This window comes from Spermophilus citellus, assembly GCF_964194105.1.
Source record: "Spermophilus citellus genome assembly, chromosome: 16".
Lineage (NCBI taxonomy): Eukaryota > Metazoa > Chordata > Mammalia > Rodentia > Sciuridae > Spermophilus > Spermophilus citellus.
In genome coordinates this window covers 11,264,163-11,285,116 of record NC_138196.1, presented here as the reverse complement: position 1 = coordinate 11,285,116, position 20,954 = coordinate 11,264,163, and the positions used below count along the sequence as shown (strand labels likewise).

General features: G+C 47.5%; 1 protein-coding gene across 1 annotated transcript; it reads left to right on the top strand.

Moving 5' to 3' along the window:
- Positions 1–7,585: 7,585 nt before the first annotated feature.
- On the top strand, positions 7,586–8,356 carry LOC308634934 (small nuclear ribonucleoprotein-associated protein B-like). Its single transcript, XM_081269135.1, has one exon. The coding sequence runs from the start codon at positions 7,661–7,663 to the stop codon at positions 8,339–8,341; it is 681 nt and encodes a 226-aa protein (XP_081125261.1). The 5' UTR covers positions 7,586–7,660; the 3' UTR covers positions 8,342–8,356.
- The last annotated feature ends 12,598 nt before the right edge of the window (positions 8,357–20,954 follow it).

Here is a 20,954-nt window from a genome sequence, read left to right as displayed (position 1 = left end):
GGCCACAGCTACCATTATGCATTGCTAGACCCTTGCCAGATGCTCATGCATCTGATCTTGGGCAACTTAAACCTGTGTGGCTGGACCAAAACAGATAGGTTGATCCTATTTCTCTTGGAAACCTGGAGATGAGAAACTGAAAGACAGAGGCAGTTTCCAGTGGAAGCAGAAGTTAGGAGGCTATGGGGAAAGTTGCTCCATTACAGGAGGCTGGGGTAGGTGTAGTGAGCTGCAGAGCAGGCTGAATTTATGTGGGAATGAGAATGCGTGGAGGACCTGAAATTAAGTCTACAGAGAGGAGAAAGGAGCAGATGCAAAGAGGAGGGAACACAGCATGGAGTAAGGCTATGGGGGACCTAAGGACTAGTTCTGGTTTCACTGAGACTCAGATGAACCACACAGTTCCTGTCTTTGGGCTCCTGACATTCCCAGTGTGTCCTTACAACAAATCCCACTTTACTAGCTTAAGTGGGTCTCTCTTCTTAGCATACAAAGGGGCTTGATTAAATTAGACCATCCAAGTCTGGGGGGGGGAACCCCCTTAAAAATCACATCATACAGCCATGATTTCTGTAAGAGAAAAGTCATGGTACAGACATGGTACAGACACCTGAAACCTACATAAACATAAAAAGAATGTATTTCAGGCTGGAAGCCATAGAGATTGCACAGGGAGAAACCAACATTGGATTTCCTGGAAAATACCACATGGGGTTGGAGAGAAAGGCCCCCAGGGGTATGGCCCTACACACCCTCCAACCCCAGAGATGCCAAGCCAAGGGTGAATAAACATCTTCCTTTGGGCCAGATTCTTTTGCAGGATGTCACTAAGTATCTGTTTCCCTCTACTCTGCATGGCCATAGGGACCCCATTGTTTACTTCTCCCTGCAGCCATTTCCTGGTCCCTGGTGCATGCTTCCCCACATTTTGGCTGTGATCTTGCCCAGGTGGCTTGCATGTGACTTCCAATAGCACCAGGGAGAAATGACAGCATGTGAGCCCTAAGTTCAGGCTTCAGGAGCCCTGCTGATTGTACTCTCTGCCCCGCCAGGAGAGGAACATGCTCTTGCCAGCTGGCTGGTTCCAACAGGATGAAAAACATGTGCAGGCACCTAAACCTAAGCCCAACCTTGGCCTGGAGCCAAGACAGAGGAGCCCACATGCCACTGCTGAGCAGCACCAGCCCCACTGTACACACAGGAGAAATAAACCTCATGTCGCCTGCTGCTTGTTACACAGCACTTTTGTAATTAAATGGTACAGTTGTTTGAAAAAAAAATTAGATTAGATGTTTCTGAATGGAAAATTCAAGGAAGGGGTGTCCTAGTTTGGGCAATAGCAGCCCAATGAGCCTAAGTGTTACTGCCCATGGTGATAGCAATAGAACCCCTAAAGGACTATATATCTTTGGGGTGGAGAAGGTGGCTCAAGGTCAAGTTGCTCATCTCTATGAGGGAACTCTCCTCCTAACCAAGCTTGTAGAATTTAGTTTTATTTTATTAAGTAAAAGTTGTAAGCTTCCTCCAGGCCTTGGACACCCTAGGCTGGTTCTGGCAGATTCTTAGCTGCCCATCAAACTTCACTGGCTCCTTTTTCACAGTGCAGCAATCAGGGCTAGTATATTACTGACCGTCAACTGCAACCACAACCCCTCTTGCAATTTCCTGTGGCCATGTGGCTGACTTTTACCCAAAGGAACATAAGCAAAAGAGACCAGAGCTACGTTGGAACTGGTATAGCAAGACAGTGGGCATGCCCCGTCCATCTTCCCTGTCCTGCCAGCTGCCACCCAGGCCATGCAGACAGGGACAGTGCTATAGGACAGAGGGAATCACTGTGGTCCAACAGATCAGTTACTTGTTATCCATTCATAATGAGTTGAGGGCTTGTTCCAGACCACGAATCAGCAGGCCATTGTTTAGTTCAGGTGACAGTTTTTTCCCAGCGCATGACATTCTGGATGAAGAGCATCCATTTGCATTCTGACACACTCTTCTCAGCTCCCTGTGGGCTAATCCTCTGGGGGGGGGGCACTGCTCTGGGGAATGGGAGAGGCACAGGATGGAACAGTTACTTGAAAAAAAATTAGATTAGATGTTCCTGAATGGAAGATTCAAGAAAGGGGTGAATATCCAGGAGGAATAGAACTGCCCGCCAACCTGGAGTACCTGCTCTGGATTTAAAAAAAAAAAGGAAACCAATGTCTCTTTCAGGTGGGTCTTTGCAGTGAGATCTCTTTCTCATAGTAGTTAAGTTTCCCCTAACCAAGTCAGTGGGATTGATCATCTCTACCTGGCACACCTTGGTGAGAACTTTAAAAGGCATTCATTAAGAGAGGACATCCAACCAGGATCTGTTTGGGCTTATTCACACCAGCTGAATCAAATGTACAATGGTTCCGTTCTCTGACAACAAATCATTATCTCTTCTGGCTAGGGAACTAGATCACATCTTACACCTGCAAGACGATGTATCCATTTGCATCTATTGAGTCCCTTCTCTGTGCCTAGGACTGGGAAACACACTGTGAACAAGACTGATGCAGTTGCTGCCCTTACAGGGTGCCAAGCAAGTCACATAGCCCAGCCTTAGTTTGGTGGCAGAAATCTTGTGGGCTGGGAATTTTGAGAGCAAGAACTGAGGTGAATGGAGGGACCCAGATACATCTTGCCCTGCAAGGGACACACACACACACACACACACACACACACACAAATGTGTGTTGCCTGCATTAGCAGAAAAATTGTGCTTTCTGTAGAACTGTTCCTATACTTGAATGTCTCTACAGTGTTTTTTTTCCTAGTTCCATAGGGTGAAAACATCATTTAGAAGATTCTAAAATTTCTTGATTGAACTAAATGGGAAGGACATTTTTTTTCCAACAAGTTAATGTGGAGAGAAAAGAATTTAGTGTTCCTTCGAAGACTTGGACTTGTAGAAGGCATCAGGCCTAAGCATATCTTAGATAAGTTGTTCATTCATCAAATACTTGTTGAACACCACTGTGAACCAGGCACTCTGTGTGGGTAAAGAGAAGCAAGTTGAAGCAAGCTCACCCAGTGGGAGGGAGCAAGCTATGGATGATCAGTCACCTGTCAGTGAACATCTGTTCACAGATGAGTGGGGGGGGGACTCACTGCAGAGGCTGGTAACCCAAGAGAGATGGAATCAAAGCCAACTGTAGACTCTTTCCTTTTGATTTTCACTTGGATCACTCCCCAGGATAATATTGTATTTCCTTGGCTACTAATAATTATCATAAAATCAGCCTTTTTCCCCTTACAGGCAGACACATGCACAGAAAAAAAAAATGTTTTAATGTTCAGTCATGCAATATGTTGTGTGTGCTCACCTAAGAAAAGCACATATGCATTGAATCACCAGATACTCAGACCAAGGTGTACATTTTCAGCTTCAATCTTGTCAACACCATGTGGATAAGGAACATTAAAGACTCACCAGGGAGGCAAGTCACCAGCCCTTGGTGAGGACTAGCCCTCATCTATGACAAGCACAACCACACGAGCAGCTCTGGCGGCCAAATCGTGGGCAACAGCATCCTACCAGCTTCTATTTATTGTCCCATGGCTATGGCGCGAGCCCCTTTCACATTCAAGGCATTTAACTGTTCAGGAATAGGGCGGGTGAACGGTCTTTAGACCAGAGAACAGAAAGAGCAGAGGGAGGCTGAGCACCTCTAGAGACCTGTTCCTGCGGCAGTAGCAGCTGAGGGACAGTTGGAGCTCTCCCGCCGGCGCAGCCTAGGGAAATCAGCGTAAGAGCAGTTTCCTTCTCTATGATATGGAAGAAGTGTGCTAATGGAAGGGGCCCTGTGTTTAGTCCAACTAGCGTTCTCGCTGTTCTCAAAGCGGGTCTTCTGTTCCGTCCTCCACCTCGCGGTGTGAGTGGGCAGGTGCGCCGGGGAAAGCCGCGGTGGAGGGAGGCACCGAGTGCTGGGGGCGGGGCGGAGCGGAGCGGAGATCTGCGGGAGGGAGGCCAGCCCGGAGGTCTAAGACTGGGACTGCAGGGAGGTTGTCCCTGGAAGGGAAGGGTCTGGAACATCAGGAGTACTCTGCAATCACAGTTCCAACACTTTCAGCACTGCCCAGTCACAAAACGTCCATCCTCCGTGCTCACCCTTCTACCTCTGAGATCAGGCTGCCGGTCGCTGCTCTCTACCGCTTGCTGGATGCGAGCTCAGTAAAAGCGGGAGACCGGTGAGGTCAGACAGGGGGCAGTTCACGAAGTTGTGTTGGCGTCGAGGATGGGCGGACCTAATCCGGAGTGGGGAAGGCGGGCGCGGCTAGGAGGGGAAGGGAGACGGGGCACTGTACGCTCAGCCTCTTTATCACTCGAGGGGAGATGGATGGTTTTCCGGGCCAGGAGTCCGGGCGCCCCGGCTCGCGATAGGGAGACGTCAGAGCGTTGTGGTCGGTGGTGGAAGAAACCCCCAGCCCCCCCGCCCGGCTTCCATATAAAGTCGGGGCCCTAGTGGAGGCTGCAGCAGTGGCGCGGGCGGCAGCGGCGGGAGCTCCTCGGAGGTCCAGTCCTCCTTCGCTGCTCCGCCGGGGGCAGCGCACTCTCCGCCCGGCCTCGCCTAGCCTCGCGGCTGCTATACCAGGGCTTCCCGCCGGCATCATGGGCGGCCCCGAGCTCCCATTCGTCCTGTTGGCGCTAGTCCTCTGCCAGGCGCCCCTGGGGCCAGCAGCCCCGGTGCCGGTGGGCGAAGGGACCGTGCTGGCCAAGATGTACCCGCGCGGCAATCACTGGGCGGTGGGTGAGTGTCCTGGCCGCAAGAGCCCCGCGCTCTTGTCCCTGGAGGGATCAGCCAGCCCGTGGAGACCTGTCTCCGCATCTCAGCCTTTTCGCGGACGGGCTGTGGGGCTTGGGCTTGCTCCGACCCTTCTACTAAAACACCGACCCCGATCTCCCAAACTCCACCCCACCTTTCCCCGTCCCGGGAAGACTGGGTCTCTAACTAACCGGAGACTGGTCCCTGAATCCTTTCCCGCTCGCTCTCTGTGGGTGCGCACCCGCTTCCTCCTCAGGGCGCAGAAGCCAGCGCGCAGCTCTCCAAAAATCCCAACCCTACGCTTCAGCTCATCATCCCTCCGCACAAATCCGACACTTCCTTTTTTTTTTTTCACCTAATCTCAACCCGCTCTGGCATGGGTCTCTCCTGGAACAACTTTGGGGAGCGAGGTGTCGCGATCGTGTCTCTGAGCCTAGGTCTAGCCAGGTCCAGGCTACGACTCTTACGAGCTTGGGCTGGAGCCCCTGCTGCGAGGTTGCGCCTCGCAAAGCCACAGGTGTGGGGTCCAGGGACGCAGCGCTCCCGCCCCGGGTTCCAAATCAACAGTGCCTGAATGTATACTGTTTGTGGCTCTCCTGAGTTGTCTGGGTCCTGCTCTTTCCTTTACAGATACTATCCCCCCACCCCGCCTTTTGCCCACCCTCTTTCTTTCCAGCCGGCGGGCTCCGCGCTACAGGAATCGCGCGTGCTCTTAGCGTTCACCCTAGCCTCTCTGTTCCTGGAGCCCCCGCTCTTTCTCAGTCTCTGTCTATCTAAACGCACGACTTCGCCCTCTGCCTTAGCGTCTTTCCCATCTCCTCTGCCAACCTCCTGCTCTCCGACACCGGCGTGGTGATTCCCAGGTCCTGATTCCCCGGAAGCGAGGCGGAAGAGACTGCCTGGTGGCGGGCGGAGCCGGGCAGGAGGGCGCCTGCCAGGTCAGGGATCTGCCGAGGGCACACCCAGGACAAGTGGTAGTAGGCAGCCGCCGCCAGCTTCGCCATCACCCATCACCCGCGGGCCTCTGGGCCTCGCTAAGCATAGCCTCTTGCAAATGCAAGGGGTTCAACATCCCCAGACGTACCCCACCGCAGCTCACTGCACCAACCTCAACCTGGGAGTCGGCCCATCTCTAAAGAGATGGTGTGTGTGGAACACAGACAGAGACACAGAGAGACACGCACTATTTCCTTAGTCAACCACTTAGGACCGGAAACAGTGTGTTGAAAAAGTACTTATTAATTTGAATATCAACCTCCTGCCACGAAGAGGAGGAATTTGGGGGAAGGGGCGGTGAGGCTGGAACTGGTTTCCTGGGCCTCTGTGTTGCCTTTGGTTTTGTCAGAGGAGAGAGAGCCCGGGATTGCCCAGAGCAATTTTTGTGGCTGCTATTAGTATCATCCTTCCCCCCAGGGTTGAGAGGATTTGTGATCGCCAAGGACCCGGTGGAACCCAGGAGAAGTTGGCCTGGGTGAGGCTGAGAAGCCCTGCACTTCCAGAATGAAGGACACTCACAAGGGGTCAAAGAACCCAAATTTAGAATTAGTAATTCTTAACAAGGGTCTCTGGGAGCTTAAGTCCAGTGGCCATTGTCTGGTATAGCCACCATTCAGGAGGAGGAAAGGTGGAGTGAGCCTTCAGGATTTCCAACCTGTTTTCCTCAACTGTATTTTTATACTAACAGGACTTACTATGAGGTAAGCCTTGCAGGCCCAAAGTAGGAGAACAGAGTTAACTGGGGAGCATGGTCATTATTTCTGGTGCAAGCCAGGCCCAACCTGTTTTGCTGCAGTTCTGCAACATGACTGTCCCCAGGTACTTAGGGTGTCTGCATTTATTCACCCTTCCTAGTGGTAACCCCAAAGTACACAGACCAGCAGCAACCCCAAATGCCACTTTGAAATTTATTATTAAATGTACCCTTTTCTCTTCCCCCTGTTTGTACAGGGTGTGAGGAAGAGCAAGGGAAGAAGGAGGTCAAGAATAATATAAATTTCAGCCTAAAATTACATCATATATTTTAAAAGTTTGTTGTGTGTACACATACCAATGTTGGAATAAGAAGCGTTGGCAGGGACAAATGATGTTAAGTTTCAAGTTTAGCTTTCAGTTATCCCAAACCAAGGCCAATCCTCTCCAATCACAAAGACACACAGTTTAGTTTTAATTAGTGCAAAACTAAAGACACATATTGCTGTCTACAAGGAAGCTGTCAGCTTCCATTTGCAGGCCTGTTAACTGATTTGCTCCTTCCACCTGACAAAAGCAGAGTGTAGCAACAGAAAAGGAGATGACAGCTAGAAAATGTAGCATGCTCCTCTGTGGCTGGATGTCCATGGGAATGTTTGTGCAATGAAAATGTGTGTCAACACACACTATTCTCAATGCTTCCATGCAATGTTCTTAGTGTTGGCTCTTTGATGTGATGCTTATCCCAGAAGGTGGAATTGGAAAGCACCACTCTGAAGCTGCAAAGTGGCTTGACACTGCAGTGCTGACTCAGAAACTGGGGGATTTAAAGTGTGGCTCCAGGACTGGGGGGTGTAGCTCATGGTAGAGCACTTGCTTAGCATGCACAAGAGCCAGGATTCAATCCCAGCCCCACAAAAGCAAAACACAAAAACTCCAGAAAAACTACTTCTTAGAAGTACTCAATACTTTAATCTACATGTTGATGTATATATTTTCTTAAGTTAGGATAATTTTCAAATTTTGACTTCAAGGAAATTCAGACTTGTCTATTAGTGGTTTCTTTAAATGATTAAAAAGAACAGAAGAGCGACGACGCGGGAATCTGGTTGTTGGCGGGTGTCTAGGCCTCTACGGAGGCGAATCCAGCGGGAATTGGAGCCATCAGAACTGCCACCATGACTGTGGGCAAGAGCAGCAAGATGCTGCAGCACATCGACTACAGGATGAGATGCTTCCTGCAAGATGGCCGGATCTTCATTGGCACCTTCAAGGCTTTTGACAAGCATATGAATTTGATCCTCTGTGATTGTGATGAGTTCAGGAAGATCAAGCCAAAGAACTCCAAACAAGCAGAAAGGGAAGAGAAGCGAGTCCTTGGTCTGGTGCTGTTTCGAGGCGAGAACCTGGTCTCGATGACAGTAGAAGGACCCCCTCCCAAAGATACTGGCATTGCTCGAGTGCCACTTGCTGGAGCTGCTGGGGGCCCAGGAATTGGCAGGGCTGCTGGCAGAGGAATCCCAGCTGGTGTTCCTATGCCCCAGGCTCCTGCAGGTCTTGCTGGACCAGTCCGTGGGGTTGGTGGGCCATCCCAACAGGTGATGACCCCACAAGGAAGAGGCACTGTTGCAGCTGCTGCTGCTGCTGCCACTGCCAGTATTGCAGGAGCTCCAACCCAGTACCCACCAGGCCGTGGGGGTCCTCCACCACCTATGGGCCGAGGGGCACCCCCTCCAGGCATGATGGGCCCACCTCCTGGTATGAGGCCTCCTATGGGTCCCCCTGGACGAGGGACCCGGATGGGCATGACCCCTCCAGGAATGCAGCCTCCTCCCCCAGAGATGCGCGGCCTTCTTTGACCCTTGGCCACAGAGTTATGGAAGTAGCTCCACAGAAGCGTGGCCCGATTCCCCAGGGCCATGTTACCACAGACCTGTTTGTTTGTTATGCTGTTGCTCGCGGAGTCTCACCGGATTGTCTGGTTTCCCTTACAGGGCCCCCTCCCCCGGGAATGCGCCCACCAAGGCCCTAGACTCATCTTGGTCCTCCTCAGCTCCTTGCCTGTTTCCTGTAAGGCTGTACATAGTCCTTTTATTTTCCTTGTGGCCTATGAGACTGGTTTATAATAAACTCTCAAGAGAATATTGTAAATGCACCTGATGTATCCATTTGTAAGCATCCTTTGATATATTGGGTGCTTAATAATTAGAGTCAAAAGTGTTGCCTTGGAAAAATTAGCCCTAATCTTAGTTGCTTCCCTGTAAAATACTTTACTACACCATTGCATCTGATATATAATAGTCCCATAATAAGAGATTTGCAAAATTGGACCATATGAAACATTTTCTCTCATCAAAACTCAAAAAACTTCAGCTTGTTGAAATAAACATTCATATGCTGTTAAAAAAAAAAAAAAGACGGCTGGGGATGTGGCTCAAGCAGTAGAGCGCTCGCCTGGCATGAGCGCGGCCCGGGTTCGATCCTCAGCACCACATACCAACAAAGATGTTGTGTCCGCCGAGAACTAAAAAATAAATATTAAAAAAATTCTCTCTCTCTCTCTCTCTCCTCTCTCACTCTCTCTTTAAAAAAAAAAAAGAACAGAAGTTCTTTTCTCTCTGTCTCTCTGACCAAGGTTTTGTTTTGCAAATGCCTGTCTTTTGTCTATGCTGATATCTCCATTATTTTGATATGGACATGTGACAGATGATGATGGGAGGAGAGGTAGAAGTGGGCATATCCTTCATGTTGCCATGGAGACAATGATTTGGTTGACAGTAGCCAGCACAAAAGTGAAATAGGACCCAGGAAATGAGTGCTTCCCTGGGATGTTATAGATGGTGTGCTTTCCTTAATAACCAGCTTGTAGATCTAGTGATGGGGAGCTGAACATCACACACCCACCACACATGAAATTCAGTCAGGCGTCACAGGATCTGTGTTAAATTGATCACAGAATGGGTGATGACTTTATCCTCCCATTATAGAAAGTCCACAAAATTATTTGGCCATGACAAAATAAAGTTCTTGTTTGTAAAAATAATATCTCCATCACCCCTCTGTTTCAGAGCCAATAACTCCTTCCTCATTTCCAGCATCCTGACTAGATGATAGGCAATTAGGGAGGGCAAGAGGGACTGAGCTCATTACGGGGAGCATCAGGGTTCCAATCCTGCCTTCCAATCATCATGATTCAATTTCCTCTGTATAAATGAAGCTGATGCATCAGAACTTCCTGGGAAGTTGTTCAACATAATCAGTGTTATGGCCAAGTGCAAGGTTATTTAGTGGATATCCAGGCACCAAGTTGGCCACGCATATAAGTGAAGAGCCAAGCATTCTGGATCCCAGTGCTTCAGCTTGAAAACTGATCTCAGTAGGGTCTTAAAATCATGTGAAGTCTCCTGTTGTAAGTGACTTAGCAAGGACTTATACTGAAAATCGCATTTGAGGGGCTGGGGATGTGGCTCAAGCGGTAGCGCGCTCGCCTGGCATGCGTGCGGCCCGGGTTCGATCCTCAGCACCACATACCAACAAAGATGCTGTGTCCGCCGAAAAAAAAAAAACTAACTAAATAAATAATTTTAAAAAAAGAAAATCTCATTTGAAGTCTCCCTTATATTGAATTAATTCTTCTCATTTACATAATGAGCCATTATATACTAATATACAGTCTCTGTGCCTTTTTATAAAATTGGAAGGCTTTTTTCAGATCTTACTCTTTTTTCCAGACTCTGGAATGATGTGTTGCTACCTTGTAGTTTTAGGAAGTTAAAAGGCACTTTGAAACAATATAATGGAATTTGGACTCTGAGCTGACTTTTTTTTTAAAGAGAGAGTGAGAGAGGAGAGAGAGAGAGAGAATTTTTAATGTTTATTTTTTAGTTCTCGGTGGACACAACATCTTTGTTGGTATGTGGTGCTGAGGATCGAACCCGGGCCACACGCATGCCAGGCGAGCTCGCTACCACCTGAGCCACATCTCCAGCCCTCTGAGCTGACTTTAATCCTAGGGACCTTTGCTAATATCTGTGTGACCTCAGGTAAGCCTCATTTTCACCAAATATATAACAGTAAAACCTACTGTGGTCTGAATCAAATGAAATAATCCACATTTAAACATTCTGGAAACTGTCAGTTGCAGTATATATGACAGTGATGAAGTTATAATGAGGCTTCTTTGTTGGTGGACAGTGCTCTGGGAAGGGGCCTCTTTTAAGTGACTGAAGGTCTTTCAAATATTGTTTCCATGATATTTGTCCTGAATACTTCTAATGCCAGTCTATGTTGGGACCATAAGGACTTTATCCAGTATATACTTTAAATTTTAAAAAAACCTTTCATTGATGTTAAAATTTCAAAGAGGTAAAGGCCTAATTTCAGAGAGATGGGGTGAGGGAAACTAGAAGAAGACAACATATGTGTGTAGCTGAAGCAATGGGTTAAAGTATTAAGACCGCAGACCCTGAATTCCCTGCCTGTTTCTTATCCTGTGTTAACTTCACTTGCAAACGTGAATTTCCCTGTCTTTAGCACTTTGGCCTCCTTAATGATGGCTTTATTTGTACAGCAGGTGCGTGTCCCTGAGGCCACTTAGAGACACTCACTGACCATCTCAGACATCCAAGAGAAAACCCTGCATTTATGTGGTTGCCAAGTGTTAGTCAGAACTTGTTTCCAGCTTGTTTTTCATCACGCTCTTAACTAATAATGTCCAGGTGAAGTTTCCTAGATTCAATCTCAGCTAAAATTCTGAGAAAGTTTAAGTGAAAAATTCCTTTGGTACATTTGTATTAAAGATAAGAGGAAAGCAACACTTTTCTTTTCTTCTTCTTCTTTTAATCACACAAAGAAACATACCAAGGCTTTTATTTTCAGAAGCAATTCAGAATTGGCTGAGGAAGATGTTTAAAGCCCATTCTTCTGTTGGGAATAGAATTTGGTGCACATAGAATTGATGATAGAATTTGAGATTTAGAGGGTTCCTTAGGTTTAATCTAGTTCACCCTATAAAGTTTATAGCTGAGAAAATTGAAGACCAGGATATTAAACTACTTGGCTGAGGTCACCTGGCTAGTTCACAGAAATGATGGAACAAAAACCCAGATGTTATGGCTTGGATGTGACTTGTCCTCCCCAAAGCTCCTGTGTTAATGCAGGAATGTTCAGAGGTGGAATGATTGAATTATGAGAGCTGGAACCTCTCAGTAGTAACTGCAGACAGATGGGGTGTGCCTGGAGGAGGTAGGTCACTGGGGTGTGCCCAGAGCAGTGTCCCTCTGCCTTGTCCTTCTGCCATGATACTCTAGAGCACTAGAGCCGAGAACTTGAGACTATGGACTAACCTCTGAAATCATGAGCTAAAATACATCTTCACTCTTCTAAGTTGTTCTTGTAGGGTATTTTGGTCACAGCGATGAAAACTGACTCCCACACCAGGACTCCTGGGTTACAGTTCTGAATTCTGTCCACCTTGTTGCACATTTTTAACACCGAGCAAAATCTGTCAGAGTAAATAAAATGCTATTTACGCTGCATTTAGAAGGAAACAGCACAAACATGACTGTTTTTTTTTTTTTAATCTTTCTTATCCATTCATTCCCGCTGGTTAAATGTGTGGCATTCTGATCTGGTTTTGTTTGTGCGGGGCACTTAATGGGGAAAAAGAGCACGGGAGAGTTCCCCTACATGTTCCCGGGAGATGGCCTGAAGCAGCACCTGAGGAAACACACTCTGTGGGAAGAGGCTGCAAGGAATTTGCTGGACCTCATACAGGATAAGGGGGACAGAAGCCATCAGCCACCTCAAATCCAGCCCCTGGGCAATTGCCAACCCACTTGGGATTCAGAGGAACGCAGCAACTTGAAAGATGTAGGTGAGGCCAACATACTTGAGAAGTGGGGTGAAAGGTATTTGAGAAGAGTTAGAAAGAGGGGAAATACAAAAGTGCTTATGATGTAAGTCTTAATAGCCACTCTGCGAGGCCAACACCAACATATGCTTACCAAAATAGCGGACAATTTCCATGCTGTCTTTTATTTTTGCCAGAATAGATGATTTTTCCTATGGTCCCATCAAAATGTTGTTGTTTCAAAACTTCCCTTTAGGAGTTCTATTAGCAATTGTGTTTATTTGAAGTTACTCTTTGATGGCCCTACCAAAATATTTTGATAATGAGGCCATGGACTCTATTCCAGTAAATCCCTGTGGGTCTGCAGATGTGTTTATTTTTGATAAGTACCATGGAAGAAAGAGCCTCTTCCTAGATGTTTTTCAGAAGGGGGCGTTTTTGTTTACATTCCTGTTTATATGCAAAGTAGTATTTCTTCTGTTGGTTCCCAGATCATCGAGTTCAGGTTTTACCCTCATATTTCAAAACTTGGTGAACATATCTGAAGTCAACTGATTTGTCCTGCGTGGAATGTTATAGAGGATGGGGGAAATAGTGATACCAAATGGTCAATGTTTAGATGCAAAGACAGTAAATAAAACAGAGAATAAATTTTATGGGACAAAAGCAAGACAACTGAAAATGAGATGATGATCACTTTTATGAAATTTCCACAAAATATACAAGAAAAGGTAAAAATATTTGCAATTACAGCAATGGCTAGTTTATTGAATGTTCTCCATAGTTCAAATACTGGGCTAAACAGTTTACCTCCAGTTTTTCAACTTAATACTCACAGCAGTGTTAGGAGGAAGATTCTTTTATTCTCTCATATTGGTGGGGGTGGGGTGTAATAGGAATTGAACCCAGGGCCTCACACATGCTAAGTACGTGTTTTGCCACTGAGCTATATAGCCTCAGGCTTTCTGTTTTGGAGATGTGGAAACAGACCTAATCACACAGCTTTGCACTGGTGAACCTGGGACAAGAGCCTGTGCTTGGTCAGCCCCAGACAGTGTGTGTCGTGCAGGCCATGTTCCGGGTAACGGTCCTTATTGATCTTAGATACACAGGATACAGGATGCAGTGGAAGGCCTTGCTCCTCTCTGTTTCTGGCAATAAATAATATTGCTTTTCACTTATGGAGCCTGGAGACCTCCCAGATTCTCTCGTTCATGGTGGTTAGCTCTTTGATTGATGGCCCCCTTGCAGAGGCTCTGGCTGGCTTTGCCAAGCCTTAGTCAGCCTCTCTGGAGGGAGACTTTCTGTTCCACTGCTTTTCCCTCTACTGGGGATTTTTTATGCTAAATGCAAACTAAAAGCTCATCTGTTGCACGAAGCACCTGGAGAGAAAGTCTTTATAGTAGCTTTTGTTCAGAAAGAAAATCTGGATTAAATCAACCAAATCAGAGCCAAGTGCCAACTTTGTACAGAGCCCTGAGTGAGTCTCTTGACAGATCTGTGTGATAGGTGTTAGGTGATCAGCCCTCCTCTTTGCTGAAGGATCACATGCTGAGTGCTCTGAGAACTTGTGATTGGCTTCCGAGCCCTACCTAGCCATGCCCCACTTCTTGGTCAAGTGCTTTGCCTTCTCATTTGTTTGAAGAATAATTAAAAAAAAACACCACAAAACCCTCAGAATCGATTTCTACAAACATTGAAATGGACTGACTTTCACAGTACATTGGAAAAATACTACTCCCCAACACACCCACCATGTTATCAATCTATAGTGCCTCATTTGTTGAACCAAACAACAGTTCTAGTTCAAGTTGCTTATTTTCCGAACTTGGCTCACATCTTTGAAATCTTTTGAAAACATTCAAATCCTTCAAGGATCAAAACTTTCCTATATTCAGAAAAATTTCGGAAGCTTCCAAGACAATTGTGAAAGAAAATCTCCAAAAAGGTCTCTGAGTGGTAGTATTATAGGATTCATGGAGTGGGAAATGGTGGGGAGTGACTGCTTAAAAAGGGACTTCTAGCCTGGTAGGTAGCACATACCTATAATCCCAGCAGCTCCTGAGGCTGAGGCAGGAGGATCATGAGTTCAAAGCTAGCCTCAGAAACTTAGTGAGGCCCTAAGCAACTCGTGGAGATCCGTCTGACTCAAAATAAATAATAAAAAGGGGTGGGGGCTGGGGATGTGGCTCAGTAGTTAAGCGACCTTGGGTTCAATCCCTGGTACCAAAAAAAAAAAAAAGAAGAGAGAGAGAGAGAGAGAGAGAGAGAGAGACTTCTCCCATTGTGAGCTAAAAAAGGTAATTTTTTCCTAATCTGGCCTTGCTCTCTGTTTTTATGCATTGCTTTTATTTTTACAGGTTTAGAAAACCCATCCCATTTGATTCCACCTCAGGTTGAAAAATAGCGACTGCAGACCAGTCGCATAGCCTTTCCCTGGTGAAACCAGGGCAAGAGCCTGTGTGCCAAGCTTTGGGTATATTTTCCAGAAATGTGAAAAACAAAACAGAGACCAAGACAGTTTATCACTCCCCTTTGCTTTGGAGATTCTGCCTCAATGAAAGTGTGTTGTTATGAAAACTGAAAACATCTTACAATTATCTTATTCAAAAAGAAGGGGTGCCAAGAGAATAATTCTATTAGAAATCCATATATCTCATGGTACTGGAGAGAAGCTTAATAACTTAGCCAGAATTAGCAGCAGGAGCTTAAGAAGGTGAAGGACTTTGCTTAAAATTAAAAACTACCCACATATGCTCTCTTCTCCTGCCGTAGAAATAAAGCACCAAGTCCTGCTGCTAACTCTCCCGGAGCTGGAGGTAGACATCCAGAGCATTTCCTATGTTTTGATGACAAAGACATTTACTTAATTCAGGAAGATGTGTGGGAATCTGCACTGACTCTGGATTAGGGCAAATGGGCACCATTTCCAAGGATAACTTTAACCTTTTGCCTGCACTTTCCCCTCGAATCTTCTCATCCTATCCTGAAATCAGTGGAAATTTTACCCCATGATTTCTAATAAAGCCAGACAGCGTGGGGGTCGGCTCCAGGGTGTGGCTGTAGATGGTGCTGACTTCCGGTGCCAGTATTAGTTAGCCTTGGGGGTCTCTGTGATTGGGTCCCAAGCCACTGTTTTCGGTAGCCTTGGGTTTTTCTTTTTAGTGGACATGAAGAAGGGGTAGAGGAAGGGACTCCAGAAGCTTTTCTGGAAAGGAAGTAGAGGTGCAAGTTTGTCCTCACTTATAAGGGACCCCTCTCACTGTCCCATCAAATCAGTATGAACAGGATGAAGCTTTTCTTTCTTAATCTTTGTAATGCTCTAAAGGAAGCTCGGCACACAGAACAGGCAGCATACAATCAGGAATAACTGTCAGTCCTGGCAGTTTCTATGGAGGAAGAATGAAGGCATCCCCCATCTCCAAAACAGCTCCTCCTTACCCAGCCGCCTCTGTCCCGGGGCACCCTGATGGTGCCAAGCCACAGGGCTCTTCTTCCTTTCCCCGCCTTGAGCCAGTCCTCCTAGTTCAATATTTGAGCCAATGGGGGACATCTGTGTCTCTTCCCCAATGTCTCTGACTCCTCCCATGGACAGCAGCTCGCATGGCAAGATGGATGATCTCATCTCCAGCAGCCTGGCAGCCCTTGGGAGGAAGGAAAAGCTAATTGGCCTGTGTGGGAATTGAACCCAGCCCTGGGCTCATTAGTACCTGCTTTCCAGTGGAGCCACAGGGCAGGTAACCGTTTGCCTCTGAATAGCAGTAGTGTCTTTATTAGGAACAAATGGCCTGTCTGGAAGCTGGGGAATCTGAATTGCCGGGGAGCCTTGGGAAGGGGAAGGAGCTCTAGTTTCTCATCTCATTGGGTAAACACTGCTATGGGACCAGAGAAGTGTTTTTAAATTCTAACTTCTCTTTCTTGAGTCTTAGTTAAATTGAGAAGAAGCAGCAGCAAGCAAACCACACTGCATTTAGAGTGCTGGCAGAGACCCCGACTGAGCTCCCCTTCCCGGGGTGCCCGACGACTACCAGTTACAGTCTAGGTTTGGGAGCGTGAGATGGTGCAGTTTGGAAACTGGCTTTGATTGGTGTTACCAGGCTTTGCCAAAGTCAGCCAAGAAAGAATGAAAGTGCCTGTCCCCACCCCCCCTACCCCACCAGTTGCTACCCTAGGAGTCAAGTCCTGGGGATTACACTTTTCACTTCCAACACTGGTTACAACTGCCTGAGAAATCACAGCAGGGACAAGGTAGGCAGATGCAACAGAAGACCCCTCCCCAAATACAGCAATTCAAAAAGCGGAGGTCAGTTTCTCTCTTGGGGGTACTGTGGTGCTCAAACACTGCGTGGTCAGAATCATCCCTAGGGCTCACACGGGCAGGTCAATGCCTCTCCCCAGAATTTCCGAGCCAGGAAGGCCGGGCTGACTCAAAAATTCATCTTGTTTTCTAATGAGCTCCCCAGTGAGGCCAAGGGTTTCTTGCAAATGGATTTGTCTTCAGGGTTAATAATATGTCTGCTTCACTCTGCTGTTTTTCCAGTTGGCAGACTCTCTGCTCCAGCCTCTCCAGAGGAAGGAAGGGATGCCCAGCTGAGGGACAATGACGATGGCCTCAGAGGAGCCAAACAAAATCCCTGAGAGACTGCCTTCCGCAAGTGTCACCTCTGCTGGATCGGCAGGATCTCCTTTGTGCAGAACATCTAACCATCCTCGTATCTCTCAACCTTGGCTGAGTCCGTGATTTCCAAGCAGCATCTTCTGGTCTGAACTTGTTTGCTGTAAACGATTGTCCCAAATGAGTCTTCCAATGAAGCTTTTGCCATCTTGGCTCTTGGTTGATTAGGTCCAGGGCCCCAATCTGTCATCATTCACAATAAAAGCTTAAACACCTTGTCTGAGGGGCAGGTTGCTCTCTTATTTCAAGTCCAAGTGGGAGGAGAGGGGGCAATGATGAACGGGACAGCTAGCTCGATTGCGTGCTTCTGAGTTTGCTGACTAAGTCAGGCCGAATGGTCAGCTCTGCAGCTGAAGGCCACTTACCGAGGCCTTGGAGTGGCCTTTCCAGGATCTCACCAGTCTCTCTATCATTGCCAGCTGCTGGGCTAGGTTGGAGATGGTGGCTGGCTGGCCCTCCTTGTCACTTAGGAAGCCCCTTATAGTCAGTCCTTATCACTACCTATCAGGTAAGTTGTTGATGTCATGGACACATTCCCCATCCTACTCCTATAAGCTGAGAGTGATCATTCTCATTTAAATGAGCCAACAGAGGTCTAGAGAGGGCAGGTGACTTTCCCCAGGTCACACAGCAGGTGGAGCTGGGATCCAAATGTTCGTAGTCACAGATTTTCCCCAGCACGGCATTTTAAACCTCCCCTTCATCATGTTTACCAAGTATCACTGGTTTTGTTTTTGTTTGGGGGTTTGTTGTTTTTTTTCCTCAAAACTTCCTTGCCAATCTTAGAGAGGTCATCCCCCACGCCAGATTTGGTCAGCAAAAGGCTAAGATGAACTGGAGAGTTTGCCTTCCCTTTGCTGCAGGCCACTGATGCTCCCGGGCTGCATTTTATCAGGGTGTTTGCACATCAACAGGTTGAGAAGCTTCCTGACAAAGGTTTACTTTCTTCATTTAGGAAAATCACATTTGAAACCTTAGAGAGATTTATCTTGTTCTGGTTTTGATTGTCGAAGAAACACAAAGAGGTGACGTGTCCTTTCTCATTTCTTCTAACACTATGTCGATTCAAAGCTTCTACAAAGTGAGGCCTGGGGAACTGGGAAGACAAATCTCCTCTTCCAGGCCCTGTTCTCTACCTCGGGGTCCTCCTGGGCCTCTCTTCCCAAGAACTTGATCCTGGGTTTTGTCAACTGAAGCCCATGCAGCTGCTGATAGAGGGTAAGCCTCGGGAGGGTCCACTCTCTGGCAGCACACACCCAAAGATGAAAACATCTTCCAGAACCAGGCTAAGCTTTCTGTACCCGTGGCCTTGCAGGTAGGGAGGACAAGGCTCCCAGACAGGTGGCAGCCTTGCTAGGAAAACCCCATCTCAACTGTCACTGCTTGCATCATCTCCAGAGAGCAGACGCCCGTGCAACGTTTTCTCTGTGACATCAGGCTGGGAGCTCAGAAGAGCTCCCTAGAGCTCCTGACCCTTGAGGACTCCCATTTGCCCAGCCCAGGTCAGCACTAGAATCCCTTCATTTGAGAGAGGCTCTTCCTGATGAGGAGAGCTGTCTTGAACTTGTTTGTAAGTGGAGTGACATCACTTCTCTGTGAGGTCTGGTGGTTCCCGGCACCCATCTGGGGCAGCTGAAGTAAATAAGGAGGAATTTGTGAATGAAGATTAGATGGGAAAGGCCAGAAATCTGGGCTCAGGCCTTGAGCCTACGCTTTGGTCAGTTGATGGGATGGTGATGCCAGAAGCACTTTGCAGAGCTGCCAGGGTGCACAGTTCCTCCTCCTGCCTCTGCCACCAGGTGCCCCAGCCCTGAAAACCTCTCCCTGGGGGTCACTCCCAAATCAGTCCAGAAGGAGTGTGGTCTGATTGGTGGGATCTAGATCACATGCCCATGGCTAGCTGCAAGGGCAACTGGGAAATGTAGTTTTCAGGATTCTAGCTTGGGAATGTGGGACCCTATCAAAGCTGAGAGATGGTCACAAAAGAGGTGGTGAACACAGGTAACAGCTGTCCCCTCCTCCGCTGGAACAAAAAGAATTTCCCCTTTGATTTCCGCCTATTCCTGCCTTAGAGAACAGTTGGCACCAGCCTGGGATTCTGGGAAAGCAGGAGCCCAGTGACTGGTCTCCACAGCAGGTCGGCCGGTGTGTGCACAGCAAGGAGAGGGACTGCATCTAAGAGGTGATGATGTTTAGAAATCCTGCAGCAAAGCAGGATAATCAAGAGGAAGAATCCAAAAGGAAGAAAGCAATAATAGACTTCAAATTTGGTCTTTTAAAAACAGTCTCTCTCTTTTTTTTAAGTGCTGCGGGGTGGATTGCTGTAGGTGATTGAGCAAGCTTTGTTGATGATCAGAGGTTCGCTTACACACTAATGGGCATTTCAAACAGCACAGTACAATTTCCAGCCTCAGAATGCCCACCTTTCCATTCCTACTGGGGGTGTTTGATCATCACAGAGCATTTTAACCAAGCTCGGATATATGGGGAGTCATCTAGGCAGAATATGAGGACTGCAGTATTCACTTCCTCAGCCACGGGCGGGTGTAATCAGAATACCTGAAGAACTCTTTGAGGGAGATCCACCACCATGAATCCTGGCCCCTCCCCCAGCAAAAGAGAGATGTTTGCATGGGCACCAAAAAGTCTCCTAGCTCCACGTCTTGGGTTTTGTGACTTCCAATTAACCATCTTAAATGAGACCCAGATAAAAACTAGAAACCTCTCTCCATTTTCTTTGTCTTTCCACCTTCTATGTGTGTCCCCCATAAATTATACAACATAGCCAGGTGGACAGAGGCAGATCATTATCGTATGATAAAGAGAGCTGGCAAGACAGGCCAAAGCAGTGATCCAAAGATTCAGAGCCAAGGTCTCTGTGATGTTCTTAAGATTGCCTTCACAAAATGGCTGCTGAAGCTCCAGTCAACACACCCTGGCTTCCTTCAGGAAAAATAACAGAAAACAGAAAAGAGAGGGGCCCATATCATGAAAATAAAGCTTTCTCAGAAATCTTCAACCTTTGTGTTTTTGTCATAATGTGTGGCATGGCCTCTTCTCGTAGCAAAGGAAGCTGAGAAATGTCATATTTCAGCTGGGGACAGTGCTACTCTATCATTCTATCCACCTCTCCACCCCCCCCACCCCCCAAGAAAAAATCCCCAAACATCAAAACTTCCTTCTCTTAATAAGCAAAAGAAGAGGAAGGCGTTGGATAGGCAGCTAGCAATGTTTGCCATGTCAGCTATTACAAGATTAAATCCTGCGAAAGAACCAGGCTGGACACAGTGGGTCTTAAGCCACAGTGACCAGGAGGCTCCAGGACAGTATGGCTCGAGGCTTACTCAGAAGCTGCCGGGTCCCAGGCCTCCTGAATCCCGAGGACCAGGACCTCACGGCACAGACACTGTGACACTTTCTCCACGGCCTTGCCTTGCCTTTATCTCTGGAAAAGAGAGACAGTGACAGCAACCAGGTCTCGTAGGCTGGACATCACCTTAATTTGTAAACTAAACCCCAAGACATGATGCTACCCAGTACCTGTTTACATGGGCCAAACCTCCTCCTGCTCTCACGCCTCTGCATGTGTAGGGACCACGCGTGTCTGATGCGCATGTCTGGGGGGCAGTTTGCACTCCTCATTCACAGGGCCCCCAGGAGCTGGGGGCCTGGAGACAAACGGCACCTCGAGGGCAAGATGGACTTCAGCCGAGGGGACCCACACACGGCTCTTCTTTTCCTTGAGCTCAGACTCTACACTAATTGCCAGATGATGAGTGAATGTGTCCACATGACTCTTCATTCCGTTGGCCTTCAGGAATGAATGTCAGAGCAGTTAGGATTCCCGTGGCTGTTAGTAACAGCAAGCTCTCAATTCAAATTGGCATACAAGATAGATGGAGTATCTCATAAAAAAGAACTCCAGTGGGGACGGGGTGCTCGGGTT

Excerpts from the sequence above, each read along its gene's own strand:
- LOC308634934 (XM_081269135.1), top strand. The coding sequence starts at position 7,661 with ATGACTGTGGGCAAGAGCAGCAAGATGCTGCAGCACATCGACTACAGG.